The 11838-nt window shown below is 49.8% G+C and overlaps 1 protein-coding gene across 2 annotated transcripts; it reads left to right on the forward strand.

The window, feature by feature from the left end:
- The first annotated feature begins 4707 nt into the window (after positions 1 to 4707).
- On the forward strand, positions 4708 to 11460 carry HNRNPAB (heterogeneous nuclear ribonucleoprotein A/B). 2 transcript variants are annotated; one of them, XM_087816470.1, is made up of 8 exons: positions 4708 to 4948; positions 5028 to 5257; positions 6004 to 6172; positions 6857 to 7015; positions 7175 to 7309; positions 9707 to 9824; positions 10493 to 10633; positions 10852 to 11460. In XM_087816470.1, exons 2-8 carry the CDS (start codon positions 5049 to 5051, stop codon positions 10920 to 10922), a joined length of 1002 nt encoding a protein of 333 aa, XP_087672596.1. In that variant the 5' UTR covers positions 4708 to 4948; positions 5028 to 5048; the 3' UTR covers positions 10923 to 11460. The 2 variants fall into 2 exon arrangements, with proteins under 2 accessions (XP_087672596.1, XP_087672595.1); XM_087816469.1 differs by lacking the exon at positions 10493 to 10633 and having other exon boundaries at positions 4712 to 4948.
- The last annotated feature ends 378 nt before the right edge of the window (positions 11461 to 11838 follow it).

Here is an 11838-nt window from a genome sequence, read left to right on the forward strand (position 1 = left end):
TGGGTGTCTCTGATTTGCCTTTGTTGGGCAGAGGCTGCCTCTGAGACTCAAACTGGGCACTGGTGGCTGTCACAATAATGTGACCTTGGGGAGGGGGAGCGAGAGCTGGTAGAGCTTCTCTAGATCTTCCAAGTCTGTTTTGAGGGTTGATTTGAGATATAGTAGGGAAGTTCAGCAGGGGAAGAGCCTTCCCTTGGATGCTTCTATTAGTGTTGGTACTAGTCTTAGCACCTCTCATTTCTACCTGCTACTTTCCAGGCACTTGGCACACATTCTCTGATCCGCGCAGCAGTGCTGAGAGGCAGGTATTGTCATTCCTGTTTGAAAGATGGAGACATTGAGCTTCATGGAAGCCTAGTTAGGGACTGAAGGGCTGCTACCTCAGATGCTTTCCATCAATGAAAATGAATTTAGGGGCTCAGGAGTAAGATGACAGGACCTGGTGGGGGCTGGGGTGAGTTGGGCGGCACCTGCCCCACCCAGCTTCTGTGGATATGTGGGGCTGTGTCATCTGACAATTTTCCAAAAGTAACTGGAAATAGAACACTTTTTAGAAATATTATACTTCATAAATGTTGGCAAATAATTTCTTAAGTTGTTGAAAACACTGTGCAGGGCAAGCAAGCACATCTGAGCCAGATCTGACCCATAAGGAACCAGTTTGTAGCCTTAGGTTAAGAGATCTTTTATTCATTCTACAGGTATTGAGGTGCCCGCTGGAGGTGTCAGGTCAAGGGGACAGACCTAGTGCAGGATCTCATTGAGCTCATGGTCAGTGTCAATATTGTGTGGTCTGTACTCTCTTGGTGCATCACAGACCACTTCCTGGAGGAAGCGGAAGTCTGATAGATGTATCAGTGAGCTAGGGCTGTTGTAACAAAGCACCGCTAGCTGGGCAGTGTACAGCAACAGAAATTTATTATCTGGAGGCCAAAATCAAGGTGTTGCCAGGGTCATACTCCCTCTGCAGCTCTAGGGGAGAATCTGTTCCATGCCTCTCTCCTAGCTTCTGGTGTTGCTGGTAATCCTTGGTGTTCTTTGGTGCTATGGACTGAATGTCTGTGTTCCCTCAAATTCATATGTTGAAACCCTAATCCCCAAGGTGATGGTATTTGGAAGTGGGGTCTTTGAGGCAATTAGGTTTAGATGAGGTCATGAGGGTGGGGCCTCATGATGGGATTAGTGTTTATCAGAGACCAGAGAGAGTTCCCTTCTCTTTCCTCTCTGTCAGGTGAGGACACAGTGAAAAGATGGCCATTTGCAAACTAAGAAACAGCTTTTGACCAGACATCAGATCTGCCAGTGCCTTGATCTTGGACTTCCCAGCCTCCAGAACTGTAAGAAATAAATGTTTGTTATTTAAGCTACCCAGTCTATGGTAATCTGTATTAGCAGCTGGAACTGGCGAAGGCACTTGGCTTGTGGACACATCACTCTAATCTCTGCCTCTGTCATTACATGACATTTTCCTTGTTTATAGCTATGGGTGTCTTTTCTTCTAATAAGGCACCAGTCTAAGGGCCCACCCTACTCTAGTTTGATCTCATCTTAACTTGATTGCATCTGCAAAGATCCTATCTCCAAATAAGGTCATACGCACAGGTACCAGGGGTTAGGACTTGAACAAGTGTTTTAGGGGGACACAATTCAACTCACAATAGATATGTAAAGTAGGCAGGTGAAACTTGGGGAAGAGTATTCCAGATAGAGGGAACAACAGGTGAAAAGGCACCTCCAGATGTAGAAGGATACAGGTGAGTTCCAGGAAATAAATCAGCACAGCTAGAGTGAAGGGTGGGCATAAGGTATGGCTGGGGTGGCTCATGTCAGGCCTTATAAGTTGTGTGGAATGGTCAGGCTTGGCTAGGCTGCAATTAGAGATAACAGCCCCCCAATCTTAGCGGCTTGACAGTACAGATTCCTTTCTCTCATGGCAAGTTATGACATGGGTTGAACAGCAAATCTCCATACTGTAGCTCTACCATCAGAACGTGCTCTTTAGGGGAAGGGAGGTCTGGGGGAAGCCCTGGCCTTTACTGCCCAGGCCCAGAAGTGACCCTTCCATTCACAGACCACACAGCAACATGATCTATTTGGGGGGGACATGGATTTCTGTGACTCTCAGTTGTTTCTCTCACCTGTATTCAGGGTTAGGATTTCATTCTCAGAGCAGTGGGAAGCCAGCCAGGGTTTTCACACAGTTTGACAAGACCTGACTTGTATTTTAGAAAGTTTCCTCCTGCTGGAGCCAGAGTCAGCCCTGAAGCGGAGGAGCTGAAGCTTGTGGAGCTGAGTGGGAAGTGGTCTGGGTGGGATTTGGCCACTGCAGTCACAGAGTACTTGTAGTTAACTCCTGCAACTTCCACTTTGCAGGCTCAGCCAAAATTAATTCATGTAATTTTAAAAACTTTGAAAATGCATTTTGTGCCTGTCCTTTTTTATTCTAGACTGATTGCACACATTCTTATACATACATTGCCTGACAACCTGTATCTTCAAAGCCAGGGAACTGTACTCTATACTCTATGGGCCTCTTAAGGGACTTTCAGTGGTAACTGGGCTCCTTGCTGATTTGAAAACTTCATTGTCATGAAAGTTCATTGTCTAGGTCTGTAGCTGAGACCCAATAATAAGAATGGAGATCCTTGTGTCAAAGGGACTTTCTGCTGCTTCCAGTATCCTGGTTCCCTGCCTCTGTCAGAAATACCCCTGGATGCAATATAAAAGCGTTCTGGGCTAAGACTGACCCCCACTGGTCTGTAGTTCTTTATAGTTTGTATTTCCTAAGCCATTGCTTCATTTGAGCCTCAGAATAATTAAATCTGACACAAGATCTAATTCAGACCAAGGAACTCAGGAGCTCAGAAACCCCTTAGCCTACAGTAGCCAGGAGCTCTGGAACAATGTGGAGTTGGAAGTGCTGGCTTTGTGGCCACAGTTTTAGATGTGTGATTTCAGCATTTTCCTCTATAAATTATGGATAAGCACTTTCCATAATTTTGAAGCTCCAATAAAGAAAGCCATGTTGGTGAAAGCATTTTGCAAACTGTGAAGCATGGTCTGAATGTTGCTATCCTCAGACTTGATATGTCATTGAAAATGTTTCCCAGGTTGTGCTAAAAGAATCCTCATGACAAGGGCAGATTAAGTGAATTTGTGTCCCCAAGTAGTTACTCCCTGTGGCTGCATTTAGACTATTTGAACTTAATTACCTGAATTATCTTCATTGCTTGGGCAGCTGCACCCATCATCTCCCGTGAGCCACATCCCTGGCCCTTATGTCTGTGGGTGGGCGAGGGCTTAGGTGGAGATGGGGCGGTGAGTTTGTTCTGGATTTCACTGCAAGCCAGATCAGTACATGATCAAGGTTTATGGATATGTGTGAATTCCAGTTATGGAACCTAGCCTGAAGCGGTCAGGTGGGCCTTTGGGTGAACCAGCGGGCATTTTCTCATCCGAGGGTGAGTGCCCCAGCTCTGGTTGACTGATACCTTGGGGGGAATGCAGTGCAGTGTGGCCAAATCTTCAGATTTTCTTAAGTTGATTATTTTTTCCAAATGTAAAACTGTTACATTTTTCATTCTCAAGGCGACTCATTGGCTGGCTGGATAGGGGAGTAAACTGTGGCTCAAGGCTCTGGGCTTCAGTGTTCTCATTTATAAACTGGTGATGGTAGTGCCTTTCATAGGGCTGTTAGGAGGCCAGATGAGAAAACAGAGGCCTCGCCGGCCACACTGGCTCTGGCTGCAGGAATCCAGCGGCAAACGTCAGCTGCTTGTGTTCTGATTGGTGATCCCCAGGCGGCAGAGGTTGTAATGCTGGTCCATTTGGGACCCATCACCCATATGAATAAAAGGAATCACGAGATTATGCAGGCCTTTCAAATTTGGTTGTCAAGGAGATAATGTTAAGGGGTTTTCTATATCAGAACTAGAGAACTCCCCCCCCCCCAACCTCATGATCCCATGTTTGTGGTGTATTTTTCTTAAAAATTAAACTTCAGCAAAAATAACTGAACTAACTTAAATGAAAAAAAAATAAAAAGTAATCACAGTATAAACGCGATGCCAATTGTCGAGGTGGTGTCAGGCGACCTAAGATTGTGGAGCACCTGGTCCCACCCTTTCTCCCGCCACATCCTGGTCAGCGGTAGGCACTAGATCTCTGGAGGACTCCTCCCCCTGCCCGCTCTTCCTACTGCGGGAGGCCGCAGAAAGGGCGGGAGCGCGGGGCCTTGAGGGCACCAAGGTCAAGGCGGAGGGCAAGCTGCATCAAACTCCCTCCGAGCCGTGCAGAGGACCTTGGGGGACTCCACGCGCCCAAGCTCAGCAGCCCGGCCGGGTTCTGCCACTTCCAGCCGGGCGACCTTGGTTTGCAAGACTTGTTCGAGCCCACTTTCCTCTTTGGGGGAATGGGGTGGCCGAGGCTGTCGATGCTGGAATTGAAGGCACCGAGGAGAGAGACGGCGGCCTAAGAGGGCGGAGGGGACGTCTCGGGCCTTGGCCTGCAAAAATGAACGTCGTTCCATCAGGCAACGAACGCTCCGCAGGGCCCAGGCTCGCGCGGGTTCTAAAATGAGGACAAAGCCCGCCTGGATCTGGCGTGCGCGCGCCGACGTGGCCAATGGGACGCCGGTGCAGGGTTGAGTGACGGGCGGGCGCAGCCAATGAGCATGGGTCTTGTTGCGAGGTCGGCGCCCCCCTAGCTCCGGCATTATAAAGAGCGCCACGAGTCGGCATTGTCAGGCGGTGGCACTGTGCGGGCCCTGGCGAGTCTTTTGGTCGGTGGGTTCCGTGCAGCGGTGATCGAAGAGGAGCCCGCGAGGTTGCGGCGGCTCCGTTGGCGGACGGAGGGAGACTGGGCAGCGCGAGCTTGAGCGCGGCCGAGTCCCGCGGCACCTTCCCGACGGGTGGGGACGAGCCGGCCTCGCGGCGTCACCGGCGGCGAGGTGAGCGGCCGGCCGCGGGCGGCGGGGGGCGGGCGGTGGGAGCCGCGCGGGCCTGACGTGCTGTGGTCGCTCGTTGCAGGAGCCGCCGCGCCCCGGTCTAATGTCGGAAGCGGGTGAGGAGCAGCTCATGGAGACGACGGGCGCCACCGAGAACGGGCACGAGGCCGCCCCCGAAGGCGAGTCGCCGGCCGGGCCCGGCAGCGGGGCCGCGGCGGGCGCGGGAGGCGGGAACGCGGCGCCCCAGGCCAGCAACCAGAACGGCGCCGAGGGCGACAAGATCAACGCCAGCAAAGAAGAGGAGGACGCGGGGTAGGTGCGGCCGCGGGCCGACAGGACGTCGCCTTTGTTCCGGGGCTGCCTTTTGTTGGCGCCACGCGGCGGGGGGAGGGGCGGGCGGCTGGGGCTGCGCACCAGTTCTCCGCGCCCACCCGCAGCGCCGCGGCTAGCGCTCGAGTTTGTAGGAGTTTGTTGGGTCGACTTTGGCGCCGCCCCGGGGCCTCTCGCGCTGGGCCAGGGACGGGCCGGGCGCCCGGAAGGGGAGTGCGCTGGAACCCGGGACCGAGCCGGTCTGGGCCGCGCGTGGGCGGAGTTGGCGGGTGCCCGGGCCGTGTCCTCCTTCCTCCGCCTCCTGCGGAGGGCGGAGTTACGGTCTCGGCACCCGGAAGCTTCGAGTTCCTCTAGAGTGAATTTTCGGAAGTGGCGGAGACGCCGTGAGGATAGCCTTTTGGTACATGGTTGTTACACAAATTGCTTCCAGTTGTGAGCGCTCAGAGCCTGTACCCTTAGGGGGCCAGGTTGTCCTTCCTTTCCCTTGCCCAGTCTAGGCATGCTGTCTCCTGGAACTTTGTTAGGTCAATCAAGATTGAGTTTGGGAGAGTAGTGGAGATTTAACATCTTCCAAGGATAGATCCCTTAGGGGGGCTCAAGGGGTAGAGCTTTGTTTTAGACGGTGGCTTGCTTTATATTATTTTCAGTGAAAGATTTGCCAGGGCCAATTCTAAAATCATAGCTTTCTTGTAAGACTTGTTGCCTTGTGTCTCACCCTACCATTTCAGAAAAATGTTCGTTGGTCACCTGAGCTGGGATACCAGCAAAAAGGACCTAAAGGATTATTTTACCAAATTTGGAGAGGTCGTTGACTGTACAATAAAAATGGATCCCAACACTGGCCGGTCAAGAGGGTTTGGGTTTATTCTCTTCAAAGATGCAGCCAGTGTGGAGAAGGTAAGCTGGATACTTTATATCAGCAGTATATTATTATAAGGACACCATTCTTAGTGCATGGTTAACTTGTGTGTTCTGCATGTGGTTGAATGCTTTGGGAAAAGCAGCTCCTTGTTCCTGTTTTTGAAAAAAGTGAGGTAGTGATTATGGACTGGAGTGGTCCAGGAAGATGGTAGTGAACGTTTATTGGCTTTCTGTACCTATTTTGGATACTGCAGACACTTCATTGTGAGGACTAGTAGAGTCTCCAAGGTTGCTATGAGATAGGCATTATTTTAGCTTCATTTTACAGAAAACTAAGGCTCAGAAGTTTAAGTAGAAGAGTTCACACAGGTAAAGTGTAGTGGAGTAAGGATTTCGACCCTAGCAGCCCAGTTTCAGCCTGTGCTGTTAATCACTGCTGCTTTAACTTCCGGAGATAGGCTTTAAACTGGGACTGCCTAGGCAGGTAGAGGCAGTGTACAATATAGCATGGGAAAAGTCGGAGGTGAGGGTGAGGACTATTATATGTTAATGAGCAGTAGTTTGAAGGTTGGGTTGGAAAGTCATGTTGGGGGTAGAGTTTGGAGGGGATGAAACACATTTTGTGTACCTTTGTACACAGGGGTTGCATTGCTCAAAGAGAAGAGCCTTGTTCAGGGTCATGCTGCTGACTTAGAACCCAACTTCCTTCTGTTGGAACAGGTCCTAGACCAGAAGGAGCACAGGCTGGATGGCCGTGTCATTGACCCTAAAAAGGCCATGGCCATGAAGAAGGAGCCTGTAAAGAAAATTTTTGTGGGGGGTCTGAATCCTGAAGCCACTGAGGAGAAAATCAGAGAGTACTTCGGAGAGTTTGGGGAGGTTAGTGTGTGTCCTGTTATCTGTCCTGAGGTATCCTTCCTGGTCCTTGACATTCTTGACTGACTGGAACCCTCCTCTCCTCAGCAAGGCTATTTTATTGTTTCCTATGGTCCCTGGAGTTGAAGAGCTACTGGTCCTGAACTTTGCCTGTGTTTACAGATTGAGGCCATTGATCTTCCAATGGATCCAAAGTCAAACAAAAGACGAGGCTTTGTTTTCATCACCTTTAAAGAAGAGGAAGAACCTGTGAAGAAGGTTCTAGAGAAAAAGTTCCACACCATCAGTGGAAGTAAGGTAAGGTGTCTCCAGTTCTGTTTGGCCTCTTGCCAAGGGAGGGTTAGCCCGTGCAGGTGTGGCCTAGGGGTTGGGCTGCCTCTTAAGAGCTCTCCAGGGTAGTGAGAGCTCATTGTTTTTTTGCAGGTCTGCTGCCCTGATTGGGGGGCAGATGGTCCTGCCCTTCAAGGAGCTCCTAGCCTGACAGTACTGGCAGTAAAAACAATGTGAGGAAGGCAGGAGAGTAGCATGCTGAGTAGTCCGATTCCTGATTTAAAACTAGAGATAAAGTTCTGAATCTAGAGTCTAAGGCCTATAGTTCTCAAAGATTTTAGAACTTCTGCCATTCACTGGTTTCTTCCCCTGGTGAAGTCTTTCTTGCTATAGAAACTGCTGCAGAGCTTTTGTCTTATTGCTGCCACAACCAAATTTTTTTTTTTTTAAAATATATCCTTATTGATTTCAGAGGGAGGAAAGGAGAGGGAGAGAGATAGAAACATCAATGATGAGTCATTGATCGAGCCCACAACCCGGGCATGTGTTCTGACCAGGAATCGAACCCTGATCGCCTGGATCCCAGGTCGACGCTCAACAGCTGAGCCACGCCCGGCCGCACACAACCAAATCTTTATTCATCTCCAGCCCCTTTGGACACTGGTTTAGTTAACCCCATCCCAGTAAGATCCTTTCCAAAGAGCTCCCAGAGTCTTGGCTCATTTATATTCTGCGCCAGTTTTGCATTCAAATGAGTGGAAGTGAGAAGTGCAGCTGTTACCCCCGAACTCTGGTCCAGAGAGAGGGTAGTATGGCTTTAAGTAGTCTCCAGGTGACAGTTGGGAGTTGAGGGTGTGGCAGGGTGTGACAGGCTCTGGTCTCTGGAGTGGGAGCCAGATAAGGTTGGACAGGTAGGGTGGGGCTCCTGGAAAATTGAGTGTCCTGGCTGGGAATTTGGAATTGGATTGGGCTCTTAATTTTCATGTAAAATGAGAGTGGATCCTATATGGCATTTGGATAAGACATCCGTTAGCTCAGTGGATAGTGACACAGAGAGGCCTTTTTTCTTCCTGCTATAAAGATAAATGGGCAGGAAGCCTTTAGGGCAGCACTAGTCAAACTGCTGGCAGTGGTCTTGAAATAGTGTATTTAGTTGTATATTAATTCAGTAGGGTAAACAACATCAGATTGCATCACTGGTGGGGGTAATTTGTCATTTTTCTATAGAAGTATGCTTGTATGGGGACACATTATGTGTAATTTTTTTTTACTGGTCCTTGTTGGGGGCAGAATGTATGTCAGGGTACTTTATTTTTACTTTTTATTGTTTTCAAATTGTAAGAAAGTTTATTTAAAAAGTTAAAAAGGTAGAAGTGAGCCAGCTGGGCTGTGTAGTTCAGGAAGAGAGGGAAAGGCAAAGGTAAGGGGGTGGTATGTGTGTGTAAGGAGGGGCATGAAAGGCTCTGGAGGGAGAGTGTTTTTGTTTTTCATTTTTTAAGGTTTAAATATATTTTTTTTGAGGTATCAGTCTGCTGCCTCCCGCACACTCTCCATTGGGGATTGAGCTGGCAACTTGAGCCTGTGCCCTGATCTGGAATCAACCCCTGAGTATCCACACCTGCCAGGGCTTTATTTTTATCTTTAAATTTTGTTTCTGTTAGGGATTTTCTTTTAAAAATACACTTCTGATTTATTTTAGCAGGAGCATTGGAAGGTCTGTTTGACCCTCCACTGTCAATGGGCAGGTTTTTGAGCAAAGCAGAAATTGACTCTGTGCCCTGAGGGGACATAGACATAGGCTTTTGGCCCATCCCAACTACTGAGCAGTGGTTGGGGTAGGGATGGGGCTAGCAGTATGGCCTCAGGCAAGCCCTGCCCTGAGCCTCAGTGACTTTCTTCCTCTGTAAGTTGGAAGTCAGGGTCATCACTATACATTTCAGTGGGATGCTTCATTTTTTTCCCTGTAAAAAAGTAAAATAAAATCAGAAAGTGGCCTTATTCTCTACAGCCCACTTCTGGGAAGTCTCCTCTGATCCCTTTGCTTAGTAGGACCAAGGTGGTACCAGACCTGACAGTTTGTATGCTTTGCTATACTGGGCTGGCATTGGCCCAGTTGTCCCTCTCCTCCCAATTGTTAAACATGGAGCTGCCCTAACCCTGGGTTTGTGTCCATCATCCCATCCTTAGTACATTTTCTGGGGAAAGGTTTGAGCCAAAAAGGCCCCAGTGTGAATCTTGGTCTGTCTAGGTTTTAGTTGTGGTTCTCAGAGCTTCTACCCCAAATGTGGTTTCCCACCTTAGCATATTTTGTTGAGAAGATGGACCAGATCTGCCATCTGAATGTTTGTAAATGAAGCTCTTTGTGCATAGTCCCTCCCTGGAACTTGTCCCAGTGGCCTCACTTCCTGTCCTCTTGGCTTTTAGTGTGAAATCAAGGTGGCTCTGCCTAGAAAGGTCTATCAACAGCAGCAGTATGGCTCTGGGGGCCGTGGAAACCGCAACCGAGGGAATCGAGGCAGTGGTGGTGGTGGCGGAAGTGGAGGTGAGTGGAACCTAGATGAATATGGGTCTGGTTTCCCTGCCTGCATGGAGCTTCCGTGCCTCTTAGGTACTCAGTCTGGCCTCTGGTGTGGCAAGGTGGGCAGGGACAGGAATGGCTCTCCTGGGTCCAGGCCGTGCTGCTGCTGATTGAAGTGGAAGAGCCCATATTTCCCATGTGGTCTGGGGCCCCAGGGCAGTGGGGCGTTTGCATTGCACTGAGGGGTAGGGGGGCCTGATGGGCTCTGTGGCTGTCCTGAGTCTTGGTCCACCCATGGGTGGGTGGGCAGAAGGTAGGGCAGGGCTGTGCCAGGCGCTTTTATCTCCTTCCACTCTAGGCCCCTCTGACTCCAAAGCCTGAACTCTTAATCTTTTTTAAGGCCAAGCTGTCAGGGAGGGTGGGGGTGATAAGAGGGTGATCTGAGTGAGAGTGAGTTCCTGCCTCTTTGGCCCCTAGTGAAGTTAGTATTCTGTTCTGGCCTTCACCTCTGCAGCTTGGGTCTTAAGTGCAGGGTCAGGCTCAGGGCCCTGTATACCAGGACAGCAGCCCCTTGGCTTCTACCTCTTGAGTTGCCATAGTAACCCCGCCACCCAAAGGGCAGGATTTCCTCCATCCTAGCTCCTGCGTGTGCTAAATGGTCCATGGGCCCCTGTGCCCTGCTCCCCCCACAGGTCAGAGTCAGAGTTGGAATCAGGGCTACGGCAACTACTGGAACCAGGGCTACGGCTACCAGCAGGGCTACGGGCCCGGCTATGGCGGCTACGACTACTCGCCCTATGGCTATTACGGCTACGGCCCCGGCTACGACTACAGTAAGTAGGAGAGAGGGAGGCCCCATCCAGTCACCCACCCGGGAGGCAGGACAGATAGTGCAGGGGCCACTGGCAGCAGGGGCTTTTGGAGTCAGAGGGGCTGGGCTTTGTAGCCTGCCCCAGGGGTGTTGACTCTGGTGAGGATTTGAGCTAAGCGCCTGGCACAGGGATAAATGTTCAATAAATCTAGCTGCTATCATTGTTGTTCTTGTCCCTAGGTCAGGGTAGTACGAATTACGGGAAGAGCCAGCGACGTGGTGGCCATCAGAATAACTACAAGCCATACTGAGGCTTCAGCAAGAGTGCCCGTCTGACCGCACACGCTTTGTTTGGATACTGAGTGAACACAAACAATTATGTACCAAATTTAACTTGGCATACTTTCTATGGCCTGTCCCATGTGCATCTTATTTAAAATTTCCCCCCTGGAAATCACTCTCTTGTTTACTATTTCCAGAGCTCTAGTTGTTTTAGGCAGCGTGTGGTGTCTCAGAGGCCAGAGCGGCTTTGTGGGCTGATTTTATTACCGGGTTACCCAGAACCAGGTGGAAGGGTCCGTTTCCTGCTGCCACTCTGCAGCCTGGACCTGTGGACCCTGGTTGTAAAGAAGTCTATCTTAGGAAACCAGTGTCACCTTTTTTCACCTTTTAATTTTATATTATTTGTGTCATACATTTCCTGTAATGGAAGTGTTAATTTTACTGTACTTTTTGGTACCTTTTGGGAATCTAATGTATTGTAAGGTATTTTACACGTGTCCTGATTTTGCCACGACCTGGATATTGAAGCTATCCAAGCTTTTGAAATAAAAATGTAAAAACCCCCAAGCCTGGGTGAGTGTGGGATATGCGGTGAAAGGGGGAGGGAAAAGCCTTGCATAGGTCTTGGGCCCTTTTAAAGGAAGGAAATGGCTGGAGGTTTAAGGCAGCTGTTCATGGGGGGGTGAAGACTACAGCAGGGATGCTATTTACTACCAGGGCAATGATTCTGAGGCACCTTGGAACACCTTAACTTACCAATGAAAATGGGGTTCTGTCTTCCAGCAGGACAGTGAACCTACATTTAAGTGTGCCCCCTCCTGGTTGAAATGTAATAGCCTGCTCTGGCAGCACCTATGTGCTCCTGGATTGGAACACCTAAAGTATGGTGGCAAGAAGCAGCAGCAGGCTATTGGGCTCTAGGTGGATGCCCCATAAAGGAATTTT

This window comes from Miniopterus natalensis, chromosome 4, assembly GCF_054644295.1.
Source record: "Miniopterus natalensis isolate mMinNat1 chromosome 4, mMinNat1.hap1, whole genome shotgun sequence".
Taxonomy (NCBI): Eukaryota; Metazoa; Chordata; class Mammalia; order Chiroptera; family Miniopteridae; genus Miniopterus; species Miniopterus natalensis.

Bases quoted from the DNA above. Each gene is read 5' to 3' on its own strand.
- HNRNPAB (XM_087816470.1), top strand. From the start codon at position 5,049: ATGTCGGAAGCGGGTGAGGAGCAGCTCATGGAGACGACGGGCGCCACC. The intron at 6,173-6,856 runs GTAAGCTGGATA...CTGTTGGAACAG, and splicing joins ATGCAGCCAGTGTGGAGAAG to GTCCTAGACCAGAAGGAGCA. The intron at 10,634-10,851 runs GTAAGTAGGAGA...TCTTGTCCCTAG, and splicing joins CGGCCCCGGCTACGACTACA to GTCAGGGTAGTACGAATTAC.